The sequence below is a fragment of the Rattus rattus genome, chromosome 13, assembly GCF_011064425.1.
Source record: "Rattus rattus isolate New Zealand chromosome 13, Rrattus_CSIRO_v1, whole genome shotgun sequence".
NCBI classification, from domain to species: domain Eukaryota; kingdom Metazoa; phylum Chordata; class Mammalia; order Rodentia; family Muridae; genus Rattus; species Rattus rattus.
The window spans coordinates 3,227,164-3,240,990 of record NC_046166.1 but is presented as its reverse complement, the minus strand read 5'-3'; the positions used below and the strand labels follow the sequence as shown (position 1 = coordinate 3,240,990).

The 13,827-nt window shown below is 46.0% G+C and overlaps 1 protein-coding gene across 1 annotated transcript in view; it reads left to right on the top strand.

Moving 5' to 3' along the window:
• Positions 1 to 2,505: 2,505 nt before the first annotated feature.
• The window catches only part of Ccdc66 (coiled-coil domain containing 66), a 33,369-nt gene continuing 22,047 nt past the window's right edge, over positions 2,506 to 13,827 (top strand). The window contains exons 1-5 of the mRNA XM_032918798.1: positions 2,506 to 2,589; positions 4,279 to 4,343; positions 4,993 to 5,018; positions 11,272 to 11,608; positions 11,642 to 11,758. Of these exons, the coding sequence (XP_032774689.1) occupies positions 2,579 to 2,589; positions 4,279 to 4,343; positions 4,993 to 5,018; positions 11,272 to 11,608; positions 11,642 to 11,758 (556 nt within the window). The 5' untranslated portion in view covers positions 2,506 to 2,578. The remainder of the gene's footprint in view (positions 2,590 to 4,278; positions 4,344 to 4,992; positions 5,019 to 11,271; positions 11,609 to 11,641; positions 11,759 to 13,827) is intronic.

Below are 13,827 nucleotides of genomic sequence, written 5' to 3'. Positions count from 1 at the left end.
ATGTACCCATAGTACACAAACACAGAGAAGAAAGTAATACTTTCAAATTCATACCACTTGACCTCCCAGAAAATAACTACCATTAACCTGCTGGTTTTGGCCCTTTTATGCATAAGTAAAAAAAAAACAAACTATCCCTTTAAGTAATTACTTTTAAGACATAGGCTTTTTATGTAGCTCTTGCTGACCTGGAATTCACTATTTAGACCATGGTGGCCTTGAACTCACAGAATTCCCCCTGCCTTAGCCTCCTGAGTGCTGAGGTTAAAGACATGCACCACCACAGACAGCTAAACATAAACAGAATGGTCAAATGTGTGAGTGTATTCTGCTCCCCTGCTTTGCTGTTTCTTTCTTTCTTTTTTCTCTAGACCCCTTTTGAAAGAGGCTTTCGTGTAGGAGAAGCTGGCCTTGAACTCTCCAGTCTTCTGTCTTAGATTCCAAAGAGCTGCGATTTCAGGTGTGTGTTTCCAAGCCTGCCTGTTGTTTGGCTTTCTATAGAAATACTGCCCTATTGTTTTAGTCAGGGTTCTCTGGACTCCCTAGAACTTATGGGCTCTCTCTATATATTTAGGGAATTTACCGTGATGACTTACAGGCTGCAGTCCAACTAACCCAACAATGGGCAGCTGTGGATGGGAAGTCCAAGGATCTGGTAGTTGCTCAGCCCCATGAGGCTAGTTGTTTCAGCTGGGCTCCTGCATAAGCTGGAATCCTGATGGCATAGGCTCCAACAGCAATGCTGGCAAGTAAGCAGGCAAAGAAATGTGAATCTTCCTTCTTCCAATGTCCTTACGGAGGCCTCCGGCAGAAGGTGTGGCCCAGATTAAAGGTGTTCACCACCACACCTGGATCTGGGACTTGCTCTGTCCCAGGCTGGCCTTGAACTCAGAGATCTCCTTGCCTCAGTCTCCTGGGATTAAAGGCATGTACGACCTTGCCTGGGCCTAAGCTTTTCAAGGCCTTAAAATCTGGATCAAAAGTGTATGTTATTCCAAGTCGAGATCTGAGTCAGAAGCCCCTGTCTTCCAGCTTCAAGATCTGGATCACAGGTGTGCCCTCCATTTCTGAAGTGTAGTTCTTTCCAGAAGTTGACACCCAGGAACAGCCACCACACCCATGTAGCTAGGCTGGCCTCACACTCCGGCAGACCTCCTGTCTCTGCCTAAGTGGCAGCAGCTGTGGCTACAGACGTGTACAAGCCATCAACCGTTTCTCTGAAGGTCACTTTGGTACAGGATTCCAAATGCTGGCGAGACATGATAGGGCATCCCCCAATCTTTCAGAAGTCCTGCTGATAGGACTATCCTCCAACCACCATCTTCAGGCTGCTAGATGGGCCTGTTTGCATAAGATAGCACTCCCTCATCGAGGGGCTGGATAGGGAGGTTCGTGGGATGCTCTCCTGAGTATCCCTCCCCGCCAACTACGTGCAATGTTGCTGTAACTACACGGGGGCTCTGGGGAATCAGGGGGAACAGGTGTCCAACTACAAACAGCCCTGAGGATGTCACCATCCTTGCGGGGTGCAGACCTTCCAATGTACTTACTTTCAGAATACCCAAGCTCGAGCCTGAAAACCCTCACGCATGCTCTGTAAGTGACCCTAATAATGTTTTGTTACTGGGATCCTAGGAGGCGGGAAGTAGACATTATCTACTTACTCTTTACCCTCAGCAGTCTCTTTGTGGGAGTGACGTTTGTTTATTTTTATCTGGGGGTGGTGATGATGGGAGGGGGGGTGAAGTGGGGGTAGGGGGATGATGGCGGTGGTTATGAGACAGGATTTCTCTGTAGTCCTGGTTATCCTGGAACTCACTCTGTGAAACAGGTTGGCCTCAAACTCACAGTTGGTTTGATTTTTTTTTTTTTAAAGATGTGTGTGGGTGTGCCTCCCCACTCCAGTCTGACACCAGGGTTGACATAGCTACAGGTAGCTTAGCCACCAGACATGGGTGCTGAGATCCTCTGGAAGAGCAACAAGTGACAATTTGGACTGAGTCTGAAAGCATCATCCGGCGTTATTCACAGACATTCACATTAGAATAGTCTCTGTAGTTTGATTGTTCAGTGGTCACTGACCCAGACAAGTCCTTTTGCCCCTTCGTGCCTCCGGGATAACACTGCTAACGACAGATATAAAAGTTTGGTCCACACTGTGATTGTTGCTGCAATATTTAAAGAACTTCAGTACTCAGTAGTAAGGTGTGGGTCGCAGACAGAGACAGAGACACATCATACTATGTGCCCTAGGCGGCACGAGTCCTTTAAGTAAAATAAACCTCTCTTCAAAATATAAAATAGGATGGTTACATCTTTTGCTTCTGCCTACTTGGAAACATCCATTAGAGCCAAGACAGCTCCCCGGGGCTGGCGGCGATCATCAAGAAACCCCAGACGCCCACCGAGAGGTACCGGGAGTCCCGGGAGGCCGGCACCAGCGGACGAACCCGCCAGCATGTGCCACTCTGATTGGCTCGGCTGGACCCCGGCATCCAATCGGCGTAGCGTTTGTTGAGCAGGACGGCAAGCTGGGTACACAAGTGGCCTGAGCGAGCTGCGGGTGGGCGGCGGTGCCATGAACCTGGGGTAAGCCGGCGGGGACTCGCTGGGCTGCGGGGCTGGCCTTCAGCCGGCGCGTGGCAGCGGGCGGGGTTCCGGGTCCAGCGCGGACCGAGGTGTTGGAGCGCCCCGGAGGGGAGACGGCGCCCCAGAGGGCGAGATGCTCGGGGAGCTACGGCTGCCCGGCGCCGAACTGGAGCATCCTGAGCTGAGGCTGCACCGAGTCCGGGGTGCGGTCTTCATTTTCAGAAGTTTATCCTTTTAGGAAGACCAGCCACCAGACCTAGACATAACCGCGCATCCAGTAGATGAGTGTTAGGTTCTCTTCTGGGAGTTTAGACATAAATGAGGCAGCCTGCCCTGTGAGCGTACGGGGCTGTAGGATAGAGAGACTTGGCAACTTCAGATTCATTCAAGATGTTGCCTGCTAACGTAACCATGAGCTGTTAGAGTCCTGCAACGCGGAAGCCTCTGATAACCTATGTCTCCCAGATTGTTTTGTTAAAAACGCAGGCACTTTGATTCCCTCTACCAAAGCAACCCTGTGAATTTAGCGTTGCTAGTCAACCTGCTCGCCCTTTAATTTCTTGGCTTGGTAGTTTCTCTTTAACGTTGTCGACATTGCTGCTGTTCATTGACACATAACACCCATTCCATCCCCACCCCCTGTAAAACCGTGAAATAATGCGTGGAATCCCATCAGAGTTTTGTTGACCTTAATAGACAACATAAGTTTTGCTCGTAGTTTTTACCGTTTATGCTGGCACTTTTGGCATGTAAAGTGCCATATTAGCCAAAGTTTGTTGTGCATTTATTAGGATAGTAGTAAAAATTCGCTAAAGCAAGCATGTATTATGTGAAACAGTCCAAGTCGTGTGGAATTCTGTACTTAAGCAGCCGTCACCTTGGTGACCATTTTAACCATTTTTCAGTTGGTTTATCCCTCCTTGGAATGTGTCAGTCATGAAACCGTTACAGAACTAATAAATGACATAGCTATGTCTTGTTTACCTTGCCGAGGGGTTCTGGTAGCAGCGTGAGATTTTTGGTACAGAGCTGCAAGTTAAGGATGTCATAATAATTGAGTTGCTTTATTTCTTACCAATAACAAAAACCAGGTTTCAGGTTAAACATGACACATGCTTGCCTCGCTGAAGTGTTATAAGAAAGTCTTTTGTATTTCTTTCCCTCTTGGGTTAAAAAAATGTGTGTGCATACGTATGTACGTACACCACACGCACACGCACGCAGGCACACGCACACACACACCACACTTTTTAAATACTTAATTTTATGTGTATGGATACCATGCCACTTGTGTGCCTGGTAACCTTGGAGATCAGAGGGGGCTTTGCAGACACTCGCTAGCTACGATGTCGGTTCTGCTCTACAAGAATAGACAGTGCTCTTCACTGCTCAGCTGTCCCTTCAGCCTTGAAAAAAATATTTTAAAATTTAAAGACTGCTTTGAGGGAGGTTCAGGCAGGTGGATCAAGAATTCAATACCAGCTTGGTCTACATAATGAGTTTGAGGGCAGCTTGGGTTATATGAATTAGAAGAAACAAACAGCCAGAACCCTTGCTTTGATGGTCCTGTGATCCTGTATATATTCAAAGGTATAGGTTTACTTTCGAGGGTCATATAAATGTTCCTGGCTGCTATTTGTGAGAGCTGTTTAATTAAAATTGTCAAAACAATTTTCTTTTATATTACAGAGATGGTTTAAAGCTTGAAACGGAATTATTGGATGGAAAGACCAAGCTAATACTGTCTCCGTATGGTATGCCGTGTTGTTGGAAATCTAAAGGTTTAAGTTTGTGTGCAGAAGTGTGGTGGTTTAACAGACATTTTGCATGTAGTACAGTTAAATGACACTTGGAAAAAAGCCTTTTCCTTTAATGTCTACAAATTGATATTTATCCAAGTAAAGTCAGATTACGACAGTGGTCACTGCTATGTTGGGTCATAAAATACATTTCATGTGTAATGTTTTTGGCGTTAGCATACCTTGTTGCCTAATAAGTAATGCAGGGAGAGTTTAGATAATTATGTACTTTGCCTGTAAGCAAACTATTGTGTGAGAAAGTTAAATTTATACAATACAACCACAGTTGCTAAAGTCTTTTTTAAAAGTTATTAATTAGTTTTTAAACTCAGTACAGTTTTGTTTTCTCTGTCACGTTACTTGCCTGATCCTGCCATCTGTCTGTAGTCTTACCTCGGAAAGAATGTTGAAATAAAAGTGAAATGGGAGTGAATACCTGAACCGCCACATTGTAAAAGTTGGAGTATTCAGGTGGGACTTGCGGTTAATGCTTTGGGGATAATAGTTTTATTCTTAACATCTTAATCTGTATTTAACATTTTCTTTTGTCACTGCCTTAATATGTTTTGAGTTTATAGTTTAGTAATTTTATTTTCTTTTGTAGAGCATAAATCAAAAGTTTCTGTGAAGGTAAGTTGTGATTTTGCCCCTGCCTGTTTCCATGGGAAAAACGCATGTTTCCGCTGGTTTTATTGTTGAGTTGAGGCCCCCCCAGTTGGACCTGGAACCTTTCCAGTACAGGTAGTCAAGCTAAGCAGCTTTCTCCAGAGGATTTCGGGTCTCTGCTCGTTACTGTAGGATTACAGATGGGCCTTTCTATGGGCCCAGCGTTTATGTATGCTCTGAGCATCCAGAGACGGGTCCTCACAATTCCTGCCAACACTTTAACCACTGGGCTGGCTCCCTGACCTGACTTTGTCTTATGGCGTAAGAGCTTGGTAAGAGAGCAGTGTGCTCTTACCAAGGTGCTTATGACATAATCTCACCCGTAAGCTCTCGCGAGTGATTTGGATCTTGGTTGCTCTTCTTGCTCAGTAACCTGGACATAACTGAATCTTTATAGGGAAGTCTGATATATTCTTTCTCTCTCTCTCTCTCTCTCTCTCTCTCTCTCTCTCTCTCTCTCTCTCTCTCTCTCTCTCTCTCTCTCTCTCTCTCTCTCTCTCTCTCTCTCTCTCTCTCTCTCTCTCTCTCTCTCTCTCCCTCTCTCTCTCTCTCTCTCTCTCTCTCTCCCTCTCTCCCTCCCCTCCTTCCCTCCCTCCCCCCCACCTCTCTCTCCCTGCTCTCTTTGACCCTCTTTGGCATTGCACTATAGGTAGTCTATAGGACTGGACACATTGAACCATAACATGGCATGCTCACAAAATTTTGGTTTTGGTTACTTCTGGCACAACTGGAATATGGCAATATATTCCTAGTTATTTGACTCCGGTTCGTAGGTTTGTGTCCAGCAGCAGAGATTTCCAGCAGCCGTGAAATCTCCAGTCTGACACGGAGCTCCGTTGGCTTTATTTGTCCTCTTCAGGACAGTTAGAAAGAGCCCCTTGTTTTCTAGAGGAGCGTGGCCCAGGTAGGACTGTACTGAAGACATAGATGCCTAGAACAGAGAGCACACTGGAGGGCAGTTCCTGTCTGTCAGTGTCGGAGACCAGGAGACAGCTCGCACACGACTCTGTAATTAGAAGCTTAGAGATGAGAGAGGTAGCTACTAGTTAAAGAAGTTGGAAAGTATAGTCCAGGCTTGCAGGAAATAGTACAAGACACCACGTGATGAGGAATAAATGACAGTTGAAATGGTGTAGCCTGGGGAACGTGTAGGACATGGAGCTTAGGTGGAGAGTTCAAACAGATGCTCAAGGACCTTGAAAGTGCTGTGACTCACTATCAGGGAATCCATTAAAGACTTTATAAAAATAAAAAAGATTGAATTTCACTGTATAGCTCAGGATAGCATAGGACCCTGCTGTCTTCCTTCCTCAGCCTCCAGGGCTGGGATTACAGGTATACACTACACGCTCAGCTCACTATAGGATTTGTGGTAAGGGAAGTAGCTATAATCTAATTTTTCTTTGGAAGAAGGTGGAACAGTTAGCTGGAAGAGTGCTTTGGAAAGTGGCAGGAAAGATGTTTGAGCAAACGGTCAGCATGGCTGTCTGCTTACAGTTTATCAAAAGAGAAGGAAGGACGTACGGACGGAAGTGCTCAGGACATCTAATATTCTCTGACAGCAAGGATAGGAGGCTTCTTTTTTTTTTTTTTTTTTTTCCCCAGAGCTGAGGACCGAACCCAGGGCCTTGTGCTTGCTAGGCAAGCGCTCTACCACTGAGCTAAATCCCCAACCCACAAGGATCCTTTCTTAATTGTACTTTTTTATTCCCGGCACTTTTCATAATGCTAAGCACATAAAAAGCACGTAGTGCTTGAGGGATTCCAGGAAGGAGAGCTGAGGTAGAAAGATGTAATGTAGTAATGAAAACCTGAACTTAGGCTTGTCCTCATATAGAGAGCGAAACTATTTCCTAACACGAAGTATGTGCTGGTTATCTAGGGGAGGCCTTAGAGGGTTGGATATGATCCCACGGTTACTGGTCGGAGAATAAAACTGTGGGGTCATGAAAATGTGAATATTTTTGAGAAGGAGGCTAATTTGGAAGCCAGGATAAAGAGTTCAGTGGCATACAAAGTGCAGTTAAATGTTCAATTAAAATTTAACACCAACCCTGCTGCACTCTTGTTGTAGTTCAGGGGACAGAGAGTTTGCACTGGGGTGTGGAATGGACGGAACTAAGGCAATAAATAAAAAAAAAAAAAGACAAAGGTGCGACAGAAAATGAGGACGGCAGGGTCACAGAAGGAGCCTGGCAGCAGAGGGGAGGGGTAAGCCGTGCCAGCGAGGGAGAGCTTAGGGGAGGCGCTCTGGGCGATGGGGGGCGGGGCAGTGATGGAAGGAGCTGTGTGGGATGTGAAGTTACCATGTTCTAGCAAGAGCCACTGACTGGTGCCGCAGCCTTGGTGAGGTCAAGGAACATCTAAGAAGCTCTTGTGGTTGGGACTAAGATAGAAAATGAGGCCAGGGACTGGCGAGATGGTTCAGCTGGTAAAGTGCTTGCCTCCGAGTCTGAGTCCCCAGAGCCCATACCGCAGGAGAGACACAATACCTACAAGTTGTCTCCTGCCCTCTCCCAGCAAAGGAGCAGTAAAAGGAAATAAGGTTAGCTCTAAATAGATAGCAGAGGCAGGGGAGGCAGGAGTTGACTGAGAGACTGAGCTCTGCCTCCATGTGAGAGCCGGCAGTGGGAGGCTCCTTAGGATGCTGGCGCGGTCTGACTTCCGGGCTCTGAATGGCTGTGGAGAACAGCCTGGGAAGGAAGGATGGAAGTGGGTAGCCGTCCCTTTGAGAGCTGGCACCTCGGGCGCAGGATTAGGAAGTGACGCTAGCGGGGACCGGATTCAGAAGACAGTAGACAGCATTTGCCTGCGGCATCTATAAGGCTGGAGACATGGCTCAGCAGTTAAGAGCACTTGACGCTCTTGTAGAGGACCCGGGCTCACTTTCCAGACCTACATGATGGCTCACAGATGCCAGGCACACTGGTGCATACAAACAGAACACTTACACACATAAAACCTAAAACATGTAAAAATGTAAATACGGGATATGCAACCGGAGTCATAACTGCAGAATTTTTGGCATGGCTAACCGAAGAGGGGGGTGTTATTCTGAGCAGAAGGGAAGCATGCTTACTTTGAGGTGTCGTTGGAAATCCATTGGGGGGCTAGGAAGACAGCTTAATATAGCGCTTACTGCATGAGCATAAGAACCCTAGCTCCACCCCAGAACCCAAGTGAGCAGGCGGGAGCAGTGGTGCTGGAGACGCAGAAATCGTTAGACTCCTGGCGTTTGTCTGTTGATCATCCATCATAGCCTGCTTGGAAGCTCCAGACCAGTGAGAGATCCTGTTTCAAAGACAAGGTGGAAGTCAGACATGTTAGTGCACACATTTAATCCCAGAACTCAGGAGGCAGAGGCAGGCAAATCTCTGTGACTTTGAGACCACTTTGGTCCACAAAATCAGTTCTAGGCCAACCAGAGCTACATACTGAGACCAGATGACGATGATAATTGTTTGGGGGTTGGGAACTGAACTCAAGGCCTAGCGCATGCTGGGCGAGTTCTCTGACACTTAGCTTTACCCACAACCCTCTTTATTTTATTTATTTATTTATTTATTTATTTATTTATTTACTTACTTACTTATTTACTGATAATGTCTTGTTTTATGGGGAAAAGGTGGACAAAGACTGGGCAGTGAAGTGAATAAATTAGCAAGTGTAATGATAGATACTTTGATTGAAAGACCACACACACACACACACACACACACACACACACGTCTGTAGTAGGTCAGAAGAACCAAGATTACAGAGTTGTAGAAGTCAACTAGAGAAGATAAAGACTAGTCAGCTACTTAAGTTGCAGCTCATGGGTAGGAAGAGAAGGTGGGAACTAGTTACTAGACTTAGCATGTAGATATCACTAGTGACAGTTGAGTGGTAGTGTAGTAAGGGTAAAGGCCTGGTTGGAGGGCTTTTAGGAGATAAGACAACATGAAATGCAGACAGTGATGTTGTTTTGACGTCAGGGATTGGACTCAAGGCCCAGTGCATGGTGGGCGAGTTCTCTAATACACACCCCACCCCACACACACACACCCCTTTTGTTTTTTTTTTACTTTTGAGTTTTTATGATAACAGATTGTCACTGAGTTGCCCACAGTTTGCAGTGTCCTGTCTCATATTACAGAATAGCTAGGACCACAGGCATTGATCAGCAGACCACGCTGAGGCTGAACGCTTCGTAGATAGTAGAGTAATAACATGCGTGAGTTCAGTTACTTTTGATCCAGCTGAAGAGAAGGCTTCTTAGGAGAAAGAGGGAAGAGTGACAGGAAATGGGAGAGACTGATGGGTTGATCTCCCCTGTCCCCTCAAATGAGATTTATGGCACTGGAGAGATGGTGCAGTAGTTAGGAGCACTGGCTCCTCTTCCATAGGACCTGGGTTCAGTTCCCAGCACCCATATGGAGGCTCACAGCCATGTATACCTCCAGTCTCGGTCCCGTGCACTCCTCAGGCCTCCTTGAGCACTACACACACGTGCAGAAAACACGCAGGCAAAGCACCTGTACATGCACAGTAAAATGAAAAATGAGGAGACTTACAGGTTGTGTATGGTAGAAAGGACAAGAAGTTTGAGCACAGAAGTCAGTCGAGATTTGACGATAGACTTCCTTTAAGGTCATCTCTCTTGGATGTGTGCATGTGTTTCTTCTGGGTGGGAGTTTATGTATGTGAACCTTCAGAGGCCAGAAGCATTGGGTCTCCTGGAGCTGCACTTACAGAAAGTTGTCAACTCCCTGACCCTGGGTCCTGGGAACCAAACTCGCACTTTTGGTTTTCTCTAAGACGTGCCCTTGGCCACTGTGACCTCTCTCCAGCCCAGTGATGGAATCTTAAATCATTAGGTATATGATTTTCAGTGAAATTGCTAAATCTTCAACTGAGAGTAAAATAGGGGAAGTATTAGGGCTTTTGTGAATGAGAAGAATGATTACATCCTAACACAGTGAGAGAGTATATGCAGGACTGCCAGATAGCCTGTTTGATATTCTTGGTTAGGGGTATAAATGAAACCAGTTCCCATAGTTCCTCCATTGGTACTTACATGCTGTCTTAGGGTTTTACTGCTGTGAACAGACACCATGACAAAGGCAATTCTTATAAGGACTACATTTAATAGGGGCTGGCTTACAGGTTCAGAGGTTCAGTCCAGTATCAAGGCAGGAGCATGGCAGCATCCAAGACCTGGGGCTAGAGGGAGCTGAGAGCTCTACATCTTGTTCCAAAGGCAGCTAAAGACTGGCTTCCAGGCAGCTAGGAGGAGGGTCTCAAAGCCCTCGCCCACAGTGACACACCTACTCCAACAAGGCCACACACACTACAACAAGGCTACACCTAGTAGTGCCTTAGGTGGACCGAGCATCGTCAAACCATCACACGTGCTGTGGAGAATTGGACTTTTCTAGGGTGTGACAGACTGCAGAATAAAGAATGACAAACGATTCTGGTTGGTGGTGACATTGAAGATCGCTAAGAGAAATGAGAGCGAGCGGGGAGGTTTTAGGATGGGCAGGTGATAGATCCCACTCAGGTAAACAGTTCTAGGAGCTGGAGGTGGGCGAGAATGAGCTGGAAGGCAGACAGACAGATGGTGGTTGTCATTGTCTAGAACTCAAAGTCGCATCGGTGAGAGCTTAGAGTGTGGCCCCCTCAGGGTCAGTATAGGACCCGTGGGGAAGGGGGGGAAGGGAGGCCGTGTAGAGAACAATATTGAAGGAGAGTTTGAGGAAATGAGTGGCCAGGAGAGCAGAACACAGCAGCCATTAACACAAGACTGGGACGGGAGAAAGGGTGACCAGGTAGCTAAGGTCGTGAAGGGCTAAGGGCTGGTAACCTCAAAGAGGTAGTTTATGTAAGTTATGTAATGTGATGATTCAAAGCTGGCATGGAATACAGATGACCCATAATGGACAGTTTTATTTCTACTCTTTATTATCTGGAGTCAAAAGCATTTCTCATGAATCTTCCAGGGGGACATCTGCAAAGCCAAACAGCCTCTTAATGGTTGTCGTGTCTAACCAAGCAGACTGAGGAGTTTGGAGGCCTGCCTTATCACAGCCGGGCATAGTGGTTCAGGCTTATACCTGAAGAGATGAGCAGAGAACAGCCAGCGTAGGCCACATAGCAATACCCTGTCTCCAGACAAAATGATCGTGTCAGTTTTTTATGCACTGCCTTAAAGAATAAACTTGTGTTTTAACAGATGGGAAATAAGATCAAGATTGCAAAATATTCTTTAAGAACAAAACAGACTGGACATACTTTAAAGTCAACACAAAATACTTACATTGGGAGTGACAATCTTTCTCAAAAGAAGAGCTCTACTTCAGACACTTCACAAGCAAAACGTGAAAACAGTAGACTGACATTTTCTTCACCCAGTACGGATTTATGTAAGCAGTATTCAGAAAAGGACTGTCTCCGTGTTCAAAAGGAGATTTCACCTACAGCCTCCAGTGTACGGAAGACTGTAAACACCAGCACAGATACCGACCCAGCAGCTAAGCAGAAGCCATGCAGGAAGCCCACCGCCGCGGAAGGCATGGGCAGCGGCTTGCCCACCGCAGCAGGAGGCATGGGCAGCGGCTTGGTGTGTCTCACACAAGACCAGCTGCGGCAGATCTTGATGCTCAGTGTGAACCAGGGAAATGGATCCGTGTCCCTCCCTGAGAACGGGGAGGAGGTAACAAGTAAGAGTTTTCTTAAACTGTTAGCTTTTTTCCTCCCAGTATGCTTTGGAATTTCAGAGTCATTGACTTTTTTTTTTGTAACTGTGTCTCTTAAAATCTGATTTAACATTCAGTAATATAAGTTATTATTCACATTAATCTTTTTCTTATGCATAAAATACGTAAAATTTCCTTATAGTTTTGTCATATTTTAAAATTAGCATTCAAAGAAGACATTTTGAGACAGAATCTCTCTGTGTAACTTTGACTGTCCTGGAACTCTGTGCATAGACCAAGCTGGCCAGAGCTCTCCCTACCTCTACCTCCCGACTGCTGGGATTAAAATTGTGGGACACTATTCCAGGCCTCAAATATTCTTATGTTATTTGGGGGCTGTAGAGAGAGCTCATCAGTCATATTAATATTTATCTAAGTCAGATACGGTTTCAACCCTGGAATCCCTCTACTCACCCGACTGGCAGGAGAAGTCACAAACCCAAGGCAGGGTTGGGTTACACAGTGGGATCCCATTTCACAAAAAATTACAGGCAAGGGTTAAAAAGGACAAGTGTCTGCCATTTGAGGTGAATCTTAAGAAAACCCTTCTATAAAGACTGGGGTTACTGAAATGCATTGCTCTGGCTGCATTTGTCCTTCTGTCCTTCCACCCACACCGAGGTCGGCTGTGGTACTCTTTCAGCAATGTGGGCCAGACTTATCCATAGAAGTATGATTTCCCCAATCAAGGTTATGATTGAAAAACCTAATTTCAGCTTTGAGCTAAGGAACTGTGACCATGTAAGGACTGGAAATACTAAATCGCAATAAGTTCAGTAAAATGAAAAACAAATTGGCTATGACCATGGAAAGGCCACACAGGTAGCTGGGGGCAGCCAACTTCTTTACACTCCCACATGTTCACAGGGGTCCCTGCTCTGTGGTCGGTGTAAAATAAGGGAAGCTGGCTTTCTTTAGGCTACAGTTGTTGTTGCTCAGAATTCTCTCTCGTTAGTAGGTGTGCTGAGAGTTAGTAGCAATAGTTAAGATACTGTACTTAATCCTGAGGTAGCTTGCATTTTATATGCTCCCTCTTCTTTGAGAGAAAGAACACGTTCGGGAGGAATCACAACTGTGTTCAAGCTAGAGTGAGAACCTTCCATAAAACCCTGGGTTTAGCTGTGGCAGCTGGGACCACAGCTCACAGAAAACGTCCACAGCTAAATGAGAAAAACCAGGCCATGAGTTTTTATTAAACAATGTGTTTGCCTCTCTTTATGTTATGATTTATATTCTAATATAGTTGTTTGTGTAATTACAAACTATACATAATTTCAAATTATATAAATGAAGCCATAAATATAAATTATTTTGGCAAGAGTGGGTGGAGGTTTTTGTTTTGCTTTGTTATACAGACTCATGTAAGCAGACCGGCTTCAGACTCCGTGTGTAGCTGGAAACTGAGCTGGTATCTTCTGCCCCCACCTCCTGAGGGCTGAGTAGCTGTGCTCTCCCTACAGGTGCCTGCAGTGCGAGGAACGGAATGTATTGGTTGGACAGAGTAGGCAGGCCCTGGCTGGCTCACTCTGTAGACCAGGCTGGCCTTGAAATCAGGGATCCACCTTCCTGTGCGGGAATTAAAGTCACCCCCACTGCCCAGCACCAGTATTTGTTTGTATTTGATGTAAAATTGTGTGGCTGAGGCCATGAGTCAGCTATGTAATCTTTGGGTCCCATTTTTTTTTCTTTTCTCTTGATCTGTTTATCTATTTAGGGCGAGGTCTCATATAGGCCAGGCTGGCCTCAGTACCCTGTCTCAAAACAAAAAAAAAATTACGCCAGATTGTTGCTGCGGCTGCTGTTGTGTCCAGGGTGGTCTTGAACTCCTCCTCCCAGATGTCTTTGAGACTATCAGGTTTCAGTACATGCTGGTTATTGTGGTACTGGGGGTCAGACCTAGGGCTCTGTTCCTGCAAGACTCTACCAACTGAGCTATCTAGCTTGCTGGGTTTTGGCTTTTGAGATGTCCTCATGTAGCCTAGGCTACCCTTTTACCCCTAATCCTCCTGCCTCTCCCTGCTGAGTGCCAGGAT